Source organism: Quercus suber, unplaced genomic scaffold (genome assembly GCF_002906115.3).
Source record: "Quercus suber isolate HL8 unplaced genomic scaffold, Cork oak 2.0 scaffold_257, whole genome shotgun sequence".
NCBI lineage: Eukaryota > Viridiplantae > Streptophyta > Magnoliopsida > Fagales > Fagaceae > Quercus > Quercus suber.
Window position 1 is genome coordinate 153,614 of NW_027069713.1, and position 20,264 is coordinate 173,877.

The following is a 20,264-nucleotide window of genomic DNA, read 5'->3' on the forward strand; positions in this document are numbered from 1 at the left end:
TTTTTACCATCTTAGCTATGGTGCACAGACATCATTGGCTATGCATTGTAGCTCAACAACCAAATTTTTTGGCTTTTCCACCACCATTGCAGCAGGCTTTTTAGTATTGATGGTGCTAAAAATAGCAATATGGTTTTTTAGTACCACCAATGCTAATGCTTTCACATAAATAGACCTACACTCCAACAACTCTTATATTAAAATAATGGCAGAAATGAAAAAGAATGTTTTATATCCATTGTTTTACATGTTAGTGACCTCAGCATTGATCTTACAAGTTGCAGTAGCTACTGTTGAAAGAATGTTTTCGGCAATGAGCATAATTAAAAATTGATTACACAATCGAATGTGAGATCAATGGATAAATGATTGCTTGGTCACATATATTAATAAAGATATATTCAAGACTATTGAGTGCAAAGAAATCATGTTGCGGTTTCAAAATATGAAAAATCGTCGAGAGCAATTGAGTAAATTAAAATAGGTGTGAAAAAATAAATTAAAGTTTACATTTTATGTTAGATTGTGTATGAGAATTTCATTAGCATATTATTGGTTATTTACTTTGTTATTAATACTGAATAATATTTTTCAGATTGATTTTTTACTTTCAATTTTGTCTTTTTATCTTGCCCCTGACCCAAACCAGGTGAAAAGACAAAGCCGAGATATTTTGCGCCATGAACACTTGACTAGGTTGAGTTGAGAAACTGTACAAATGATTTGGGTAGTGGGCTGGCGTGAGCAATGGCATGCTATACAGTTCCAGTATCCAGAAGTTAAGCGCTAGGCCCAATTTTACAACTTGTAGACGACACAGCAGTCATCTATGAGGTATTGGAAACAATTCAAAACGACAATTTAATGGGGTAAACCACATTTTGTACAATATAAAGAAAACTACAAGTCGTTTCCAACTAGAACTAGTAAATTACAAAGCACCTCTCTTTTACCTAAGCTACAGGTCGTCCAATAGGAATTTAAAAGTTTGCGAAACGGACAAGTCGCTCTTGCGCCAGGGAGAATTGAAGTTAGTAATTAGTAAAGTAATGAATACCAAAAAAAGGTCTTTTTTTTTTTAAAAAAATAAAATTTTCTTTTAGAATTAATAATAATCCAATATACTTTAACTCCTTGAAACGTACTAGTTTAAATATCTGGGTGTTTTTCTTGGAAAAAAAAATCTAGTTGTTTCAACTTCTTATATATTTTTTGAGAAAGAACTTTTTATATAAGTTCTTCTAAAAAAAAAAGAAAAAAGAAAAGAAAGAATTCTTATATAAGTTAAGATAGTTCATTCCATTTTAGCCAATACAAGTTCATACAATTTTTTTTTGATAGTTTTAATTAAAAAAATTGAAATTAGAGTTGAGATGATATGATATGAGTTTATAATGATGAGTTATATGAAATCATTTTTATTTTTTGAAATCAAGGCTATAAATATATTATGAGTTATGTTAACGGGTACCGCAAGGTATTCATTAAAAACAACTTTTTTGAAATTTTTCTGACAATTTTTTTTGCCTTTCTTATAGCTTTATCTTATTTTTTCAGTTTTATAAGTACCGTTTGGTGCCTTTTTGAATTTTTTCTAGCAGTTTTTTTAAAATCTTTATTATTGATGCTTGTTAACATTTTTCATATATTATATAAAGACTGATTGAGTAAAATTGGAAGGAGGAAGCAAGGACATCCCTCAGCCCAAACTGTGCGGTCCTCCATATCCCTTGGATGGGAGGCCACTTCATTTCATTACAACATTTAGTAACAACTCAAGTACCAATAATCTCCAAATAATCAGTAATTTCCCCATAGACAGATAACAGTACACGAAACAATATCATTTTCTTAGTCAGATAAAGTTAACCAAATTAGGATTTTGTCCATGCCTTAGCCCAATGGTAATGGGTCACATTATATTTCTTTATTTGTAGGCGCAAGATTAAGACATCATCGGATGCCAAAGCTTGTGGTCTTTGTTAGACTATTTGAGTGGCGTGAATTTTTTGGCATTGCCCACACTGGTGACTTTTGTGAACCACTCCCATTCATTTACATAATCATATCGTGTTGGAGTACTGATCAGAAGCTGTCATGGCTGAAAAAGAAGAGATCAAGAAAAGTGAGATGGAGGAAGTGACACCAATTCCACTCCTCACTTCCTACAAATTGGGAAACTTCAATCTCTCTCACAGGTCAGTATGAACATCCACATTTATCATCCAATAATATGATTCAAGCTAAGCAAAACAGACCCACTTGGTTTGGTTGTGTTCTTTATTAGTTGTTTAAACTTTAATGGATTCGTAGGATTGTTTTGGCACCATTAACGAGATCAAGATCCTACAACTTTGTTGCTCAGCCACATGCCGTTTTGTATTACTCTCAGAGAACAACTAAGGGTGGCTACTTGATTGGAGAGGCCTCTGGGATTTCAGACACCGCTCAAGGGTATGTGTTATTTTGAATTCTAAAATTTTGGAAAATCAATGAAAATATATAATAATAATAAAAATTGCAAACAACAAAGATTATTTCCCATATCAAGTTTTGGTGTGAAAATTTGAAATCTTCCACTCTAATATCATGTGGTTTTAAAATTTGTATCCCTGAAATAGCATAACTTGAAATTATTCTCTTTGACAATTTTTTTTTTGGAGAAACTATTCTCTTTGACATTTGATTAGTCTGTAATTGCTACTAATTGAGAATTGATAATTAATCAAACTTTTCAAATCCAATAAAATCTTTATGTTGTACTACTTTGTAATTAATAAAATTATTTGGATCACCGAGAATCTTGTAACTCAATTGGTTGAGATTTCTTGGTCCTTCTAATAAGGACATCCCGAGTTTAACTCCTGCTCCTTCAACTATAGAATTAAAAAAAAAAAAAAAAAATCATTTGTCTCCTCTCATTTATGAGGAGAACCATAATTCAAAGACCCCCTATATTATAAGTATTGAATTATCCAAAGAACAAACACATATTTAAGAGGCTAAGAAAAACAGTTGGGAATATGGTACTTTATAAGTGGTACAAGTGTTCCTATGGGTATAAATAGTTAAAATAAAAAACAAAACAAAAATGCCAACCTAATCTAATTTTTGTGTTTGTGTTCCTAATTAGATATAAAATCCTTTCTTGAAATTTATTTCTAACTGATCCGAAACTAATCTAATTTCTCTCAAAATTTAAAATTATGTTAACCTGAGCATAAACTTAATGCAAATTTTGTTGATAATACCTTGTTCCAATAAAATAGGTATGCATTTTGAATTAAATAGATTTTAGTAATGACTAAAATTTCATTAACTAAAAGATGTAATAAATATTAAAAAAATTCATTGTATTGCAATAATAAAAACTACTTTAAGTAAAACCAAGTCTATAAATAGATTAATAGATTATCTTCCTTTTTTTTTTTTATTATTATTATTATTATTAGAATGTAGCGTTCTAGTATGGGCAATTTGCATATTTCATCAAGTAATTGACTACTGATATTTAGTAGCCAAATCATTTCTCCAATTAGTTATTATATTCTAAAGAATAAATTTGAGATACCTTATTCAAGATGACTACAATAATTTAATTACAATATTTGTAGCTCTTTTGTGAAAATTTTGCTTTCTAGAGTGATTATTGACTACCATACATTGATTCTTATTTTTCACTGTGCCCATGCATTTGCACTGATTACAACCTCCTTATGTTTATGTAAGGCACAAAACATCTTATCTATACTTCTTTTATTTATACTTTTAAAGTGGCCCAAATACTCCTGGCATTTGGACAAGAGAACAAGTTGAGGCATGGAAACCGCTTGTGAGTGCTGTTCATGAAAAAGGGGGCATATTTTTTTGCCAACTTTGGCATGCAGGGCGAGCTTCTGATTATTGTAACGTTTCTTTTCCCTTTTGTTCTATTTGTTGTATTCTTAATGGTTAGAATTTTTAGTGCCATGTTAATACTCTGCTGGTCTCCATGAAAAATGTTCTTTTTTTTTTTTTTTTAATAGAAAATTGACTCTTTATTTGGTTTCGAATTTGAATTTGAAATAGAAAACATTTTCTTTCATTCACAAAAATAGATCCCAAATATGAAACTATAATTTTTTTGGCTTATATGACTTCAATAGTTCAATATGAACACTAAACAAAACATAACCAAACAATTGAATAGTTAAATCATAGGAATAACTATTACATTACAACGTTTATTATAATATACCAAACATACTCTAAGTGGAAAAATGGCTAGTTTTAGAAAACAAAAACATCATTTGGAAAAAATTTATTGGTTGACCATTAGTCAATGTTTGTCCTATAAATTGAGAAGGGGCAAAGGGAGAGATTATTATTGGGAGATTTTTTTTTTTTTTTGGGTGGAATTTATTTGTGGTAGTTTATTGAGTATATAATGTTTTGGAATGCGTGCTCCACTCTATTGGGTTTGTTTTTCGATAAATATGAAAAAATGTTTTTTGTGATGCCAAACACAAAAAAATGTGGGAAAATGTTATATTTTTATTTTTATTTTTTGGAGGTTAAAAGAGTGCTAATAACATGTTCCACAGCCTATCAACCCAATGGCCAACCTCCAATATCTTGCACGGACAAGCCAATAACAGCTCTGGTTCAAATTGATGGCACTACTGCCGCGGAATACCCACCTCCTCGACGCCTAAGAACTGATGAAATCTCACAAGTGGTCAACGACTACAGAATTGCAGCAAAAAATGCTATGGAAGCAGGTCATTCTTATCCTAACTGAGAAGTTCAACTTTTCACTAGATACATTTAGAAAAGTAGTTTGACATCCATTGGCATAGATAACATTCCATTGTGTGTATTGATACTAAAGGCCCTATATTATGGACCATCATCTTCATAGTGTAACCATCAACCCAAATGCATTGAAATAGGCTGCTAGCTTGCTTTGATTTTCTGACCACTCTTTATAATTACAGGTTTTGATGGAGTGGAGATTCATGGAGCCAATGGCTACTTGCTTGATCAATTCCTGAAGGATCAAGTTAATGATAGAACCGATGAATATGGAGGGAGCTTAGAAAATCGTTGTCGCTTCCCACTAGAAGTAGTTAAAGCCGTTGCTGATGAGATTGGAGCCGATAAAGTTGGGATTAGGCTCTCTCCTTTTGCTGATTACAATGACTCTGGTGACTCCGACCCTGAAGCTCTTGGCCTGTACATGGCTGATTCCCTGAACAAATGTGGAATACTCTATTGTCATATGATTGAGCCAAGGATGATTACCCAGTTTGAGAAGCATGAGACCAAACGTAGTCTGTTGCCCATGAGGAAGGCCTTTGACGGGACATTCATTGTTGCAGGTGGATACAATAGGGAAGAAGGAAATGAAGTAATTGCTAGCGGTAGTGCTGATTTAGTTGCATTTGGACGTTTGTTTTTGGCCAACCCTGATCTGCCAAAGAGATTTGAGATCAACGCAAAGCTTAACAAGTATGACAGAAGCACCTTTTACACGCATGATCCTGTTGTTGGATACACAGACTACCCTTTTCTTGAACCTAATACTTAAAATTAAATTCTATTATTTGTACGGTCAGTACAGACTATCCATCTCTTTTTTTTTTTGGGGGGGGAGGTGGTTGATTTGTATTGGTTAACTAACTGAAATAAAAAATTTCTGGCTATTCCGATAAGAATGAAACCATTTTGTTTGGATAGAATTTTTGTGGGGGGGGGTGTGCGGATGTGTATATGGCGACATACATTACATTGTTAAATTATAACTAGTCACCCCTCCACCTCTTTGTTAGAGACATCGTTAATTTAATGTATTTTATCAAAAACTAATCCGAAAGTGATATGTCAAGGAAGTAGTATTATATGATTCAGGTTTGTTTTAGCTTAATATCATGCTTATTTTCATTACTGGCTTATGTACCATTTTTATAAACTGTACAGTAAATGAATGAAAATAAGCTCATCTAAACACACTAAAGAAGCAGCTGTACACGAAACAAATCAAAAAAACACTTAATGAAAAACCCCGATAACAGACGCAGATGCGGCAAGAATAACAAGAACAATAGCAACATTAATGACAACTGCAATAACATTTAGCAAACTGTGGTTCAGGTAGCAGCTCCTTCAACTCAGGTTGTCTTCCAAGCTAATAACACAAGCCACAAATCTCCCAAGGGGATTCAGAGGTTAAAAGAGTAGATTATAGCAAATTGCGAGGCAATTCATCTCCTGAAAGCAAACAGATGAGTGACCAAGCAAAACTCACTATAAGCAAAAAATGAACTATTTATAAAATAACAAGAATCACTAATAAATTAGAGAATAGATTGAAACCTGCTTCAAATTGTCCTGACAGTAAAATCCCACTCAGATCAGAACTGCAGAGTTTTAGGGAAGATTAATTTTTTCTCAAGCTTGATGGCTTGAACATTGTCTACAAACTTCTGTGGCATGTTCGTTAAAACTATTTCCTTAATGTTTCTCAGACTTAGCAACTTGTCTGGTAGCTCTTGTAGTTTGTCACAACATCGGATTTCTAATTCTCGAAGAATAGGCAATGCTTCTTCCCCCACCTTCCATATCTCCAGATCCTTTAGCATCCAAAGCTTCAAAATTCGAAGCATACTGAACCCTCCGGGAGGGCATTCCATTTCCTTCCCAGTGTAGGAATCAGCCAATAGCCTGAGGACAGAAAGGCTTGGCAGCTGCGCTAGGATTGGCATGGGGTCTTTCTCCAGCTTTGAGACTGACAAAGTAAGAACTGTGAGTTTAGGAGGGAATTCATACCTATCATGTAGCTCCGGTAAGCTTCCAAGCAAATACAGGTGGGTGAGATTCTCAAGGCTTGACAGAGGCTTCAAGTTGAGCTTCCAAGGTTGACCATTTTGATTCTTGGATCTTATCTTGAGAGATTGAAGACTTGCGAGTCTTGCAATCCACTCATCTAATTCTTGAAAGGCATCTAAATGACATGTCAAACCCAACTTCCTGAGATTAATTAACCTATACAAACCATCCTTCACTGGAGTCTTGTTGTCAACAAACAATCCCCACAATGTCTGGAGATGAGTAAGAGAACTGCCATGTTTTTGTGAATGCATGTCAAGGCGTATTTCATTAAGACACAGATGCCTCAAGTGTTTCATCTTCCAAATAGAACTTGGTAGAGAGCTGATATAGGTGTGCTTCACATCTAAAGTCTCAAGGTAAGGTAGCTCACCAACGGAGTCAGGAAGGCTATCCAAAAAAGTCCATCTTAAACCCAAATACCTCAACAAGAGAAACAGTTTCCCCATATTGTTAGGCAATTTAGGCTTGTAGACACGCTCTAAATCAAGCACCCTCAGCAATCCAAATCCTTGACCAATGACTTGGCTGAGAAAGCTATCAATTTCTGTTGCAGGCATATCGTTCTTTTGAATGTAAAAGGACAAGTATGAGCGCAGATGTTGAATGCGCAAGGGATACTCTTTTGTGTCAACATAGTCAGCAAACCGGCGAACACGATGCTTGGGAGTCCCCATTTCTGGCAATTGATAGATGTGGAAAAGGCCAATCTCCTGAGCTTTGGACAAGAAATTACTGTCATTATGTAACACACCAAGCATACGGCATGTTTTGGGACTCCCATCTTTTCTCCGTTTGGATATTTGAATCATGCTTCTTTTCACAAGTTCTTCCAAGTATATTTCCACTGTATCCTCAGGAGTCATCCCAGATGTTTGCTTCACAAATCCCTCTGCAAGCCATAAACGCAGCAACCTTCTCACAGGAATATCATAATCTTTTGGGAAAAGCCGTAAATAGAGGAAGCAAGGCCTCAAGTGGAAGGGTAGATCATTGTAACTCAGGGCCAAAACATTTGAGAATTGGACTTGCTTGCTGTCTAGCTGCCAACTTGGGTGCTCAATAACTTTCAACCATACTTCGTAGCTCACTTCCTTTGTCGACAGCAAACCTCCAAGCACCGTGATTGCCAGAGGTAAACCCTTACATCTTCTTTTAATTTTTCTTTTCAGCTTGAACATATCTGACTCAGAGAACTGAAAGTTGTCTGGTAAGCGTACCTTTTTTAAGAATAATTCCCAGGTGTCTACGTCATTTAGCGGGTTGAGCTGATGAGGCTCTCCTCTTGTATCTGCTCTTAAAGCAACGCGATAATTGCTAGTAGTCAACATGACTCTACTACCATTTTTTGTGTCTGGAAAGGCGTCAAGAAGTTTTTTCCATACATCAGGTGTCTGCAAATCGTCCAACACAACCAGGTACCGTTTCTCCTTCAAAATCATATGGATCTTCTGAGTCAATTCCTCTTTTGTAGATTTCTTATCAACAATTGAACTGACAATCTGTTCCAATGTGCTCAGCAGCACATCTGTAAGGTTCCCAGAGGCAAGAACCCATGCGCAACAATCAAAATGACTTTTAACCTCAGGACTGTTATAAATTGCCTTTGCAAGGGTAGTCTTGCCAGAGCCATGCTTGCCTACAACTGAAACGACTCGCAAATCAAAACGACTTTTAACCTCATTTGCCTTTGAAAGGGTAGTCTTGCCAGAGCCATGCTTGCCTACACCTGAAATGAGCGGAAGCTTTTGGTAATCCCCGGATTCCCGGCCACTGCCAGTTAGCATGGTCACCAGTTTGCCTTTGTCTTTTTTGAAGCCAATGAAGTCTGTTTCTTCATCCACAGAATACCTAGAATCATTGTTTTGCTGATTCAGTGTTAGCCCTTCATCTTGATAGCTTGACCTTGATCTGTGCAAAGTTAATTGCCGAATCCTGAGAGGCTCACCTTGGTCCATTTCCGTCTTGCTTTTGTCAAGGTTTTTTATCTTGTCTTTGATCCCCTCTATCTTTTTGCAAAGGTCTGAATCAGCCTTCAAATTCTTGGGGATGAAAAAGTAACCCATTCTCGTTGCATACATTTTCCGCAGGACAAATGTTTCAATGGCATCCTCCACTTCATAAACAACAGCAAGAAATTGATCCACCCACTTCTTGACACCTTCGTCGTGTTCTTTTTTATCTTCTGCTTCTATTAGGAAGCTCTGCATCTGTCTTAAGCTGATTCTGACTAGCTCTATCTCATCTATAGCGTTGTTGAAGATGATTGGTTCTTGAATGAGCAGGTCTGTGAGTTTCCGTATCACTATGGAGACAACTGCTTCAACATCCATTGACTTTTCTCTTCCTTTTTCTCCTTATCCCTGCCAAACCAATGGTGCTTCGTTTGTTTGAGAACCGGTCAGTTGTGAAAGGTTTAACACTACTCTTTCTCTTTTCTTAAAATTGATTAAGCTCTACCTTTAATACTTTTGCTAGACTTTTGCAAGTAGCGCTTGAAGTCTCAAGTCATGAGACTTTGTTCGGGCATGGCTTGATTGATGATCGACTGTGTCCAGAAAGGCATAAACTGAGATGATTTTGGGGGTTTGCATGTTTTGGTATTGGTCTTAAAAATACATAAAAAAAAAACCCATCATGGAGGAGCTAGACCTAAGTGAGACGACTATATCTATTAGGTCTATCGTTGTCACGTGTTTGGTATTTTCAATGAGACATTATAGTTCAAATTCTCTTTCTCAATTTACTGAACTACTACAAAAAATTGATAGAACTTCATAAATGCGTTAATTTTTAATTTATTTTATTTGCAGCATGGATTTTGAATTTCTTTATGAAGTATATATAAACATGATTAAAGGTAAATTTGTATGATTGGGTAACCATATTTAGAAAATGGAGTACCACAAGCCTTTTGTTACAGCAAATGAAAAGAAATTTTGAACATTTGTGCAACATGAAGCAACATTTTTGTTATCTTCTTATCACTCATGTCATTCTATTATGTATGACCAAAAGCGAATAAACAAACATATTTAGATCATCATTTCATTTGTGAAACTATGATGGTTGTTTTATTATTACTAAAATATCAATGGAACTATGGAAGTGATAATGTGGAAATGTGCTTCATTTTAAGCATTTGCAATTATATTATTTTTTAAATATTTAAAATAACATATGACAAATCATAGCATGAGCATCACCTGATAAAATTAAGTCCTCTAAAAAATGAGGAAACTTTGTAACAGAGAATCAGAGATTGACTCGCTTCTCAGTCATTCTTTATAGTCTAGTAGGTGGGCTTATTATAAGTGTCATTTAACAATCTCAACTACTAGCAATAATCAAATATCAAAATTTGGAAAAAGATGAAAACGCGTCGGTGCAACTCCCAATGCATCAAGAACCAAACGTTGAAAAATATACTACTAAAAAACAAAACGATGAAAAATATGATATTAAAATTAAAATAGCAATATATTAGCAAATTAGTACACTAATTAGTGTGATTCTCAAAAACAAGAAAAAGAGTACACTAATTAATGCACATGTTGGGGTATCAGACTCTTTGTTCCATGGAATAATTTTGATTCGAGTCTACGAGTTTGACTCAAGTTCGATGGTTAGCATATTCTTTGATTTTTAGGCATTCGAGAGTTAAAAAAATTCGATAATATCTCAATTAGGAGGACTTAAACTAAGACGTGATGTTGAGAACGTGATTAATTGTAGTCAAGCTTAAATAAATTAACCATAACTAAATACATAACTGAACTTGATTGAATGAAAATAATAAAAGTTGCTCCACAACATCTAAGGTCTCAATCTCTCATAGTGATGCTGGAGAAGCTACAAGAAAACAAACACGTTACTTCTTGAAGGAAAAGAAACTAGACATGTAAGTTTCCGATTGAAAACCTCAAATAAATGTGGACTTCTTTAAATCTACAAGGTGATAAGTTCTTGAAATCTACCAGAGAGAAACAATGGGAAAAAGTTTGAATTTTTAATAATTTAATAATTGAATTGTTTTGGAGGCTACAATGCGTTTAAATAGTAAAAAAAAAAAACATAGGGCAACTATATAAATGCACAGAAAACCCTAATTCGTGCTAATCATGTAATTAAGTAGCAAAATAGTAATTTTTACCAAAAACGATAAAATTGAGATAATTGCGAAAATTGAAAACACAGTCTCTAATAGACGTCCTAAAACAGGCGAGACATTATTTTAACTTTTAAATTAAAAGTTATTAAAGAAAACAAATATTACTCAAAATGGAAAAATCATTGTTTCCAAAGCCTTAACAGAGGAATTTGCCAAAATCACAAGTCTTGATCAAAAGACTGTTTCCTTTCAGCCATCTGAATTTCATGCAATTCTGACATCATCACCCCAATGAGTTCTACTAGTATGTATTGAACTTGCATTGTGATTTCTGACACTCACTACTCTAGGAAAGCCTCTGTTATCTATTCTTCATCACAAAGGTCAAAATAAAATTGACCAAGACCCACTATAGATGAAAATAAAAGTATTGTGACATTTTGTTGTGTCTCTAAACTTTCTCAAATAATAAAGCATGAAAATAAATCACATACAAAGTTTAAAGTGATGAAAATAAACTAATACATAGAGAGAATGAAAGTGAAGTAGAAGTAGTAGAAGAAGAAGATGATTGACGACACTAAGTTTGATGGTAAATCTTTGTTTTATGTCAGCGGTTTAAAATCTACTTCATCCAAGTCCTGCTATTTACCTATTAAAATAAATAAATAAATATTTGTCAAGAGTTTTATAACTCAATAAATTGATATCTTCTAATATTTTCATGACATCTTGAGTTGTAACTATCGAAATTTTCATTTTAAAGCTTAAAATTTACTAACTTATTTAAAAAGTCAACTTATGAGTTTAAAGTACGCAGTGTTTTTTTTTTTAAAAAAATATATATTATTTTTATAATTATTATTATTATTTTTTATAAAGAATAACAAAGAAAACTTGAAGTGCAGGATAGGTTAATTATGTTCACACTAGTACACAGTGAACGCTGACAACAATCAACATACATACCAAACGGTACAAGGTTAGGTCAAGTGGGTAGCGACCAGCAAGTCTTTCTTTTATTTCCTTTTGATCCGGTCAAACACTCAGCATGTGAAAGAATTCACCTTCACATTTCAATGTTTGCATGCTCAGCTCTATTTCTCACAGAATTCTATTACCAAGAAATGCAGTTCAGAGATCACAGAAGCTGAATCAGAATGCTACTTACAAGTAAGTCACCAGCTTAATTCTCAAGCAACATAAAGCGCAAAATTTCAATATTACCCATATAAAACCCAATGGAACTTCTACTTCAAGCCATTAGCAGTTATTTTTATTATAAATATAGAATTCTTGTACAAGTGTTAAAGCTTAAAGGTTTGTTCTTTTGCTTTCAGTTTTGAGTGGTTGGCTTTTTGTGGAGAAGAGGAAGCTTGGCCAGGTGTTCCCAGAAGAGGCAAGGAAAATATGGGACCTTTGGGAGCTACGAATATTGGTCCTGATCAGCCTCACCTTGCAAATATCACTGATTGTTCTAGGCAATCGCAGAAAGTATAATCCAAACACTTTGCTCAGATTGTCTCTCTGGTCTGCATATCTAACAGCAGACTGGGTGGCAACTGTTGCACTAGGTGTCCTCTCCAATAACCAAAGAAACTCCTGCACTTGTGCTATTGCTAGCAGTAGCAATACTAAGAGTATCAATGATGAGCTCAGGGCTTTTTGGGCACCATTCTTGTTGTTGCATCTTGGCGGTCCAGACACAATTACTGCTTATGCTTTAGCAGACAATGAGTTGTGGATAAGGCACTTGCTTGGACTTCTTGTCCAAACTATAGTGGCAATTTATATCACTGTCACGGCCTGGAGTGGAACTTGGCTCTCATACCTGACCATTCCCATGCTTTTTGCTGGCCTAATAAAGTATGTTGAAAGGACATTATCCCTGAGGTCTGCAAATCGTGAGCAGTTTCTTGATTCATTGCTCTATCGTCCTGATCCTGGCCCCAACTATGCCAAATTCATGGAGGAGTTCAGTTTGAAAAAGGCTGAGGGGTTTAGTGTGTTGGCTATTGAAGTGATTGAGGCTGCTGACCAATCCTATGCTGCTGGCAATGGCAATAACAACGTTGACGCTAGTAAACGGACATTGCCTGTTGCGTACAGCTTCTTCAACACTTTTAAACGGCTCTTTGTAGATCTTATTCTTAGCTTCCATGACCGAGATAAGAGCCGGTCCTACTTCCAAAATCTCACTTCATCAGAAACTGCTTTTGAGGTAGTTGAAATCGAGCTTGGATTTGCATATGATGTCTTCTATACAAAGGCACCTATAATATCCACTTTTTTGGGATGCATTTTCCGCTTCATCACTTCCTCTTTCACTATTATAGTGTTCGTGTTCTTCCTGATTATTGAGAAGCACAATCACCCGCAGGTTGATCTCATCATTACTTATATTTTGTTGGTTGGAGCTATTCTTCTAGAATTCTATGCTGTCATTTTGCTACTGTCCTCCGATTGGACAAAGCTATGGTTGAGTGAGCATGAACCTCAGTTTTCTCAAATAAAAAGGTGTTTTCAATCCATGATTTCTCGACCAATCTCTTGTTTTAAATCTAAGATTTCTCCTTCAATCTCTTATTTTAAATCCAAGGTTTCTCCTTTAATCTCTTGGTTTCAATCTAAGATTTCTCCTTTAATCTCTTGTTTTAAATCTAAGGTTTCTTCTTTAATCTCTTGTTTTCAATCTAAGGCTTCTCGATTGATGATTCCTTGTTTTCGACATGTTATTTCTGAAGTAGTATCTTTTCTTTTTCCTTCTAACAAAAAGAGGTGGTCAAATTCCATACCTCAGTTCAATTTGCTAAGCTTTTCCCTTAAAGATAAGCCCGTGCCTTGTTTGGATGACAAACCTGAACTTTTTCAAAAGATTGTGAGACATTCGCCTATCTTTTATAAAACATTTGAGAAAAGCTGGTATACATACCGTTGTGAAATCTCCCCCAAATTGAAAGGTTGGATCTTCCAGCATTTTCTGAAGAAACCAGATGACAACAATACTTCATCTTTATGTAGTGCCAGAGGCAATCTTGTTTTTAAAAATTATATTGAAAAATATGAACGTTCTCTCTCATTCAATTGGACCACTGATGTAGAGTTCGACCAAAGCATTCTTATCTGGCACATTGCTACAGATCTTTGCTATCACTCAGGCGGTGGTGAAAATTTGGCTGCTGAATATTCTAGTCATAAATGGAGCAAGAACCTATCAGACTACATGTTGTATCTCTTAGTCATGTGTCCTTTCCTGTTGCCAATTGGAATTGGGATGATCAGGTTTCAAGACACTTGTGAGGAGGCCAAGCATTTTTTCCAGGAAAAAGGTCTATCAAAAAATAAAGTGAAATTTTGCAAAATGTTGCTTGAAGTGAATACTGATGTTGAACCGATTAAGGTAAAAGGAGACAGGAGCAAATCTGTGCTCTTTAATGCAAATAAACTTGCAAAAGAATTGCAGGAAATGGGTGAAGAGAAAAATTGGGAGCTTGTTTGGGAGTTTGTCTGTGACGTGTGGATTGAGATCCTAGGTTATGCTGCTAGTCATTGCAGGGGATATTATCATGCTCAACAGCTCACGGAAGGCGGAGAGCTCCTCACTCATGTATGGCTTCTTATGGCACATCTTGGCATTACAGAACAATTTCAAATCAACCGAGGCCATGCAAGGGCAAAGTTGGCTGTGTACTGAGTGATTTTATTTTCATTTTTGTACTAAAGTTGCTCTTGAAGAGAATACGACTTAACTATGAAATCAGTATATCCATCTAGATGAACTGAGCAGTCAAAAATTGGCATAAATCATGACTTGAAGTTACAATTTCCAACTTGGAATTGTGACTTTAAGTCACGATTTATGTGCAGTTTGAATGTGTGTATGAGTGTGTACAATAAGATGTGTGAACTAATTTTTACCCATATTATTGAATTGCACATGAGATCGCCTATATACTCAGTAAGTTTAAATTCAATAAAATATTTTCACCTCAATTTTTTTTCAAATACCATCATAAGACGCATCACACACCATTAGAATCTTATTTCCCTGTTAAAAAAAATTAAAAGAAAAAGAAAAGGTGAAGAAGAACAGGAAGATACACCACCAGCATCGTCAAAATACCATAATCAGATCCCCATACTCACCAAATAGTGCTCGAAAATTCAATACCACCTTCGAGTTGTTTGTGGATTGATTAGGCAATGCATTCTTCTGAACTTGTGGGTTATCTGCCATTCACACCGCATGGTCACCAAAATTCGCTTTAATTCACAAACTTAATGTGATTTTCAATTTTCCCCCTTTATCTCATAAATTTGAGAAAGGGTCTGATTGATGTGAAAGATTGAAGAAAACTAAATCTTCTACAACACCTTTCATATTGTTCACATATCACAGAAGGTCATAGAGTTATCGATTCATAATATATGTAGTTGATAAAGTATGATACACAATATAATTCAATTGAGAAAATAGGGCCAAAATGGGCAAATGTCATTTTCGTGCAAAAAAAGTGGCGTTTTGCCCATTTTTCCAAACTAATTAGGAAAATGTATATATTTTGTAATTCGATTTTCTAAAAATCGAGTTTAAAAAAAAAAAAAAAAAATCTCGAGCCCTATAGTGGCGTTTTAAGGACTTATAGTGGTGTTTTGGAACTCGAGCTCCATGAACTTGAGTTATAGGCAATTTTTTTTTTAATTTTTTTTTTCCTATAACTCAAGTTCATAGAGCTCGAGTTCCAAAACGCCACTATAGGTCCTTAAAACATCACTGTAGGCTCTTTAAAAACGCCATTATAGGGCTTAACTCAATTTTGAGAAAATGAGTTTCAAAATAGGGGCATTTCCCTAATTAGTTTGGGAAAGAGGGCAAAATGTTGGATTGTTTGCACAAAAAGGGCATTTGCCCATTTTGGCCGAGAAAATAGTATATAAATTTATTCATAGGCTTACCAATTTTGGCAAGAAAAAGCTTGACGATTGAGAAGCATAATTCAGTATATTAAACGAAGAGTGCGGAAGAAGATAGTGTTGGTTAGAAATAGGATGAAAGAATGAAGAAGAACTGAAGGACTGTTGTGGGTTTTTTAGTTTGAGGGATTGCATTCCACATTGTTGGGAAGGGGAAGAGGGGTAAAATAAAATGGGATTTTCTTTTTTCCAAGAAGTTGCAATTGGTTTCTGCCACATGTTTTTATTTATTTATTTATTTTATTAATAGACGTGAGATATTAGGAATAAAGATAAGTTTTTTTTTTCTTTTTTTTTTAAACAAATGAGGGTATCCAAACATTTTCGAGTATTTGACTATTTTCTTACATGTATGCAATCCTTCCGTCCCACACGCAAGATGCTAGTAAGAGATTTTGAATCGAGGATCGACATTAAGCTCCCAAAACTCCTAACCAAACTGACCCTAATATATAGAGAAGTGATTATATATATATATATATATAGTTTCAACCTACGAGGTCCGTTTTTGTGATTTTTGCTCTTTATTATTGTACAGTACACCAGCTAAGGCAAGCAAGTATATTGACTTGGTCATATCTGAACCCTACACGTGGACAAACTGTGAGAAAAAGGAAAGGGATGTTGGTGAGAGGAATAGTAATCTTGGCTCGTGCCAACGGCATGATCACCATTAGGGGAAGTGAGATGTGCAGTCTAACATGGACACCCAACACTACCATGAAAGGGATTGCAATTTCTGTTGGTCAAATGATGTAGAACATCCCTTATTAGCTAGTACTAAGTTGGACCGTTGCCAAGGACACGTGCAATACTCTCAACTTCCATGGTTTCTCTTTCCTTGTCGATACTTGTCCCTTACAATGTGGCAGAGCCGCCTTTCATCCCACTACCAAAATATCAGCGGATTTTCTCTCTCCTTTAGCCATGGCATAGTACAATAGTTGTATTAGGGTTTGTATAGAGGAATGAAAGTGAGACACTTGCTATTGTATGCCCACAAACATTCTTCGTACTATAAGAGGAACATGTTATTGAGTAATTAGGGTAGAGAGACAGAAAATATGGGTAGGAAAGAAAGGAAAAAATGATAGGTTTTTGGGAAGATCAACACCTTGTGTAAAACCTTACACTTTCATACAATACATAGTTTTTAAGATTGAGGGATATTCTGTCCTTCACTCACCGTGGTTGGGGTTGTCCAAGATCACTTGTGGACCTGATCCAGAAACCGCTCGATCCGACTCCTGTGATAGGTCGGCGGTGGTTTTCGAAGTCCTAAACTTAATTCTGGTAGGTTGGTTGGTGGGTCATTGCATCTAAACCCGATTTCAACTGACCCGACTGATTCTACCACTAAAAGGCCACAAATCTCCATCATTTGAGGAATTCCTCAGTCAGATCTCATCGAGATTTGACGAGATCTCTTCGAGATCCGCCTAGATTCAGCGAGATCTCGCCAGACACGATCGGTTTTTGGCCAAATTCGCCATATTTCAGTCAAATCCGCCAAATTTTCGGCCCAATCCGGCGAGTTTCGGCCAGATCTGACTCTAACCGAGACTAGGCCACCTTCTGGAAAAGAATCGACCAATCCAACTCGATTCTCTGATCAGTCAGCAGCGGGTTTGGATATTGTCCACCCGACTTAGTCAAGTCAGTCACGTGTTAGGCACAAACCCGACCTGGACCGACTTGTGTTCACCCCTAGTCGTAGTTTTTCATCCCTTCTTAAAGGGATTTCCATGTACATCCTACTTGTTCTTTAAAATTATCAAATCAAGACATCGATCGGTTTTTTGTGTAGGTAGGGATTGAATCTCTATTCTCTTATTCAATTATAGAGACTTTACCAGTTGAGCCATTTGGAATTCACAGAAGTGATTCCTAAATTTTTTTGTGATTAAAAAATGTAGTAACCCCAATTTATAATGAATGCAAATTATAAACCTTTACCAAAAAATGAAAAGCCTCTGAGCAAGCGCCTAGTTTTTTTTTTTAATAAAAAAAAAATCTCTTTTGTAAGATCTACTTTTTTTCCCCTTTCCTTCATGTTAATTTTTTTTTTCTTTTCTTTTTCTTTTTCTTTTTTTGAGAAGTGCCTCCACATTAAGTTGGTTAAAAAAAAAAAAAAACTTACTTTTTTTTTAAGAGAAAAAACCCTTAATCTTATCCCTCTTTTTCTTTTTTGTATTATTATCCTTATCCCATCATCTCATGTAATTTTTATTTTTTATTTTAATGAGATTATCCTATATAGTTAAAAGAATATTCAGTTATACACCAACATTTCTTACTTATCTAAATAAAAAAAAAAAAAAAAAGAAGTCAAATGCCTACCAAAAGAAAGTATGGGAAAGGTTCACGATTGTCAATTAATTTTTTTCTTGAGATTTATCAGGTTTTAGAAAAAAAAAAAAAAAATCCTAAAATGTAGCCACTCAGTTGTAAAATGTAGCCATTAAGTACACATCCATAACAAAAGTTTCAAATGCCTAAAAAATATTAAATAGTTTTAATTTAAATAATTTAATAAGATTGTGATTATGTGAAGTCTCTTCTGTGAGCAATAATATCACTTAATTTTTAAAATTTATTTTCTTGAAAAAATGAAAAGAAGTTGTAGTGAAAGGCACGACAATTGTTAGGGATAATTAATTAATTTCATATGGAAGAGATGTGATTGAGAAAAATAAAGCTAAACTGTAGGAGTTTCAATGAATGCTAAGTACATTAATATTCCAAAAAACAATAAAATGTATCCTACATAGAATTACACAAATTGATAAATATAGGCATAGGTAGGATAAATTTTTTTCTTATATACAAAAAAGTGGCATTAACAACTACTTGATAGATGACCACCACTTTATGTGAGCTTGGAATCATACAATAATTTTTGTAAAGTGTCTCACCCAAACTCATCCAATGTGCCCACTATGCAATTCAACAAAATTATTGATATGTCACCCTAAAAAAGAAAGACAAAAAAAAAAAAAAATTAGAGTAAGGATTAAATATAACTACTTTCTCTAAGTAATCTATAAACATATTAATTATATTGCAATCATATCTAAATTGAATAGTTTGTATAGTTTAATACTCTTTTTTTTATTGATTAAGATTGCAATATAATTAATACGTTCACCTTTTTTGGTTAATAGTAGAGTAACACAGTTTTATACTTATCCAAATTGCACATTTATTATTATTATTATTATTTTAAGTTTTATGTACTGTAATATTGTAATCGAAGAATGTTCTTTTAAAACAAAGTTCTACGTACAGCAATATTGTAATTAAAGAAAAGCAATAAGTATTCCATCTTTTTAAGGTAATGAGTAAGTCTTAACCCACAAACGCATATCATACCAAAAAAAAAAGGGGGGGGGGGGGGGGGGAGGGGGGGGGGGAAGAATAAAGATAATGATAAGGAAATATGAAAATAAAGAAAAGCACTTCAAAGTCCATATAATTAGAATAAGGATTAGCAAAAGTAACATTAGAATAAAAGTAACCTACCAAAATTCAACAAAAACCAACTACAAATTGCGTAATCCTCATCAAATTTTACAAATGGTCGGTGATGGTGATTAAGAAAAAGTGTTAGAAGACTGTTTATTTCTATATTAAAAAAGAAAAAAGAAAAGAGCTATGTACATTAAGATATCATTGAGATAGAAAAGCTTTTTTTGTTTGAGTAGGAACAATTAGAAAAAATCTTTTGTTTTTGTAAGTAGAGTTTCTTTTTACTGTATCTATTTCTGCAATAACTATAACACTTTACCGACCCTGATCAAGAAAAATAGAAATTATCGCAAAGAATAAATATCACGTGTAAATATTTATGTAAAATTCAAATATTAGTTATATTCATTGAAAAATACATACCTCCTACGCAGTGCCCCTCTTCACACTTTCAAGGTGCTTTTTACAATCGTAAAAATCAATTTTATTTGTAATCTGGAGTGCAATACCCCTTTTCAACATTGAAGGTACTTTCCACAATTGAAAAAAAAAAAATCGAAAGGTAGAGGTAAGTGTTGTGATTTTGGTAAACTGCTTTGTAGTGGGCTTATTGAATAACCGATCATGTAATGGCTAGTAGTGGGAGGGTGGTCTGGGTTTTTAGGCAATTTTTAGACACATTTTTACCGTGTTCTCCTCCAAATTTATCTCTACTAAACCCCTAGGTTTAGGGGTATTTTTGAACCCAAAAAAAAAAAGTCCAATTCAAACTGGGGAAGCCCCTTATATACTAGTATAGAAAAAGATAGAAAAAGATAAGGGGAAATCACACTTTATCCATCTA

At 34.5% G+C, this 20,264-nt stretch overlaps 3 protein-coding genes across 3 annotated transcripts; 2 read left to right on the forward strand and 1 right to left on the reverse strand.

The window, feature by feature from the left end:
• The first annotated feature begins 1,942 nt into the window (after positions 1-1,942).
• Positions 1,943-5,905, forward strand: LOC112023619 (putative 12-oxophytodienoate reductase 11). Its single transcript, XM_024056231.2, has 5 exons — positions 1,943-2,198; positions 2,314-2,454; positions 3,775-3,905; positions 4,584-4,760; positions 4,977-5,905. Exons 1-5 carry the CDS (start codon positions 2,098-2,100, stop codon positions 5,567-5,569), a joined length of 1,143 nt encoding a protein of 380 aa, XP_023911999.1. The 5' UTR covers positions 1,943-2,097; the 3' UTR covers positions 5,570-5,905.
• A 106-nt stretch (positions 5,906-6,011) lies between these two features.
• Positions 6,012-9,487, reverse strand: LOC112023646 (protein RECOGNITION OF PERONOSPORA PARASITICA 7). Its single transcript, XM_024056270.2, has 2 exons — positions 6,355-9,487; positions 6,012-6,249 (listed from the first exon to the last, which is right to left on the reverse strand). Exon 1 carries the CDS (start codon positions 9,198-9,200, stop codon positions 6,393-6,395), a length of 2,808 nt encoding a protein of 935 aa, XP_023912038.1. The 5' UTR covers positions 9,201-9,487; the 3' UTR covers positions 6,012-6,249; positions 6,355-6,392.
• A 2,470-nt stretch (positions 9,488-11,957) lies between these two features.
• Positions 11,958-14,904, forward strand: LOC136070742 (uncharacterized). Its single transcript, XM_065781106.1, has 2 exons — positions 11,958-12,151; positions 12,319-14,904. The coding sequence occupies exons 1-2, from the start codon at positions 12,139-12,141 to the stop codon at positions 14,670-14,672; spliced, it is 2,367 nt and encodes a 788-aa protein (XP_065637178.1). The 5' UTR covers positions 11,958-12,138; the 3' UTR covers positions 14,673-14,904.
• The last annotated feature ends 5,360 nt before the right edge of the window (positions 14,905-20,264 follow it).

What these genes read in the sequence shown, in the direction of transcription:
- LOC112023619 (XM_024056231.2), top strand. Translation starts at nt 2,098, where the DNA reads ATGGCTGAAAAAGAAGAGATCAAGAAAAGTGAGATGGAGGAAGTGACA. An exon ending in AACTTCAATCTCTCTCACAG is followed by an intron (nt 2,199 to 2,313) that starts GTCAGTATGAAC and finishes ATGGATTCGTAG; the next exon opens with GATTGTTTTGGCACCATTAA. An exon ending in ATTTCAGACACCGCTCAAGG is followed by an intron (nt 2,455 to 3,774) that starts GTATGTGTTATT and finishes ATACTTTTAAAG; the next exon opens with TGGCCCAAATACTCCTGGCA.
- LOC112023646 (XM_024056270.2), bottom strand. Translation starts at nt 9,200, where the DNA reads ATGGATGTTGAAGCAGTTGTCTCCATAGTGATACGGAAACTCACAGAC.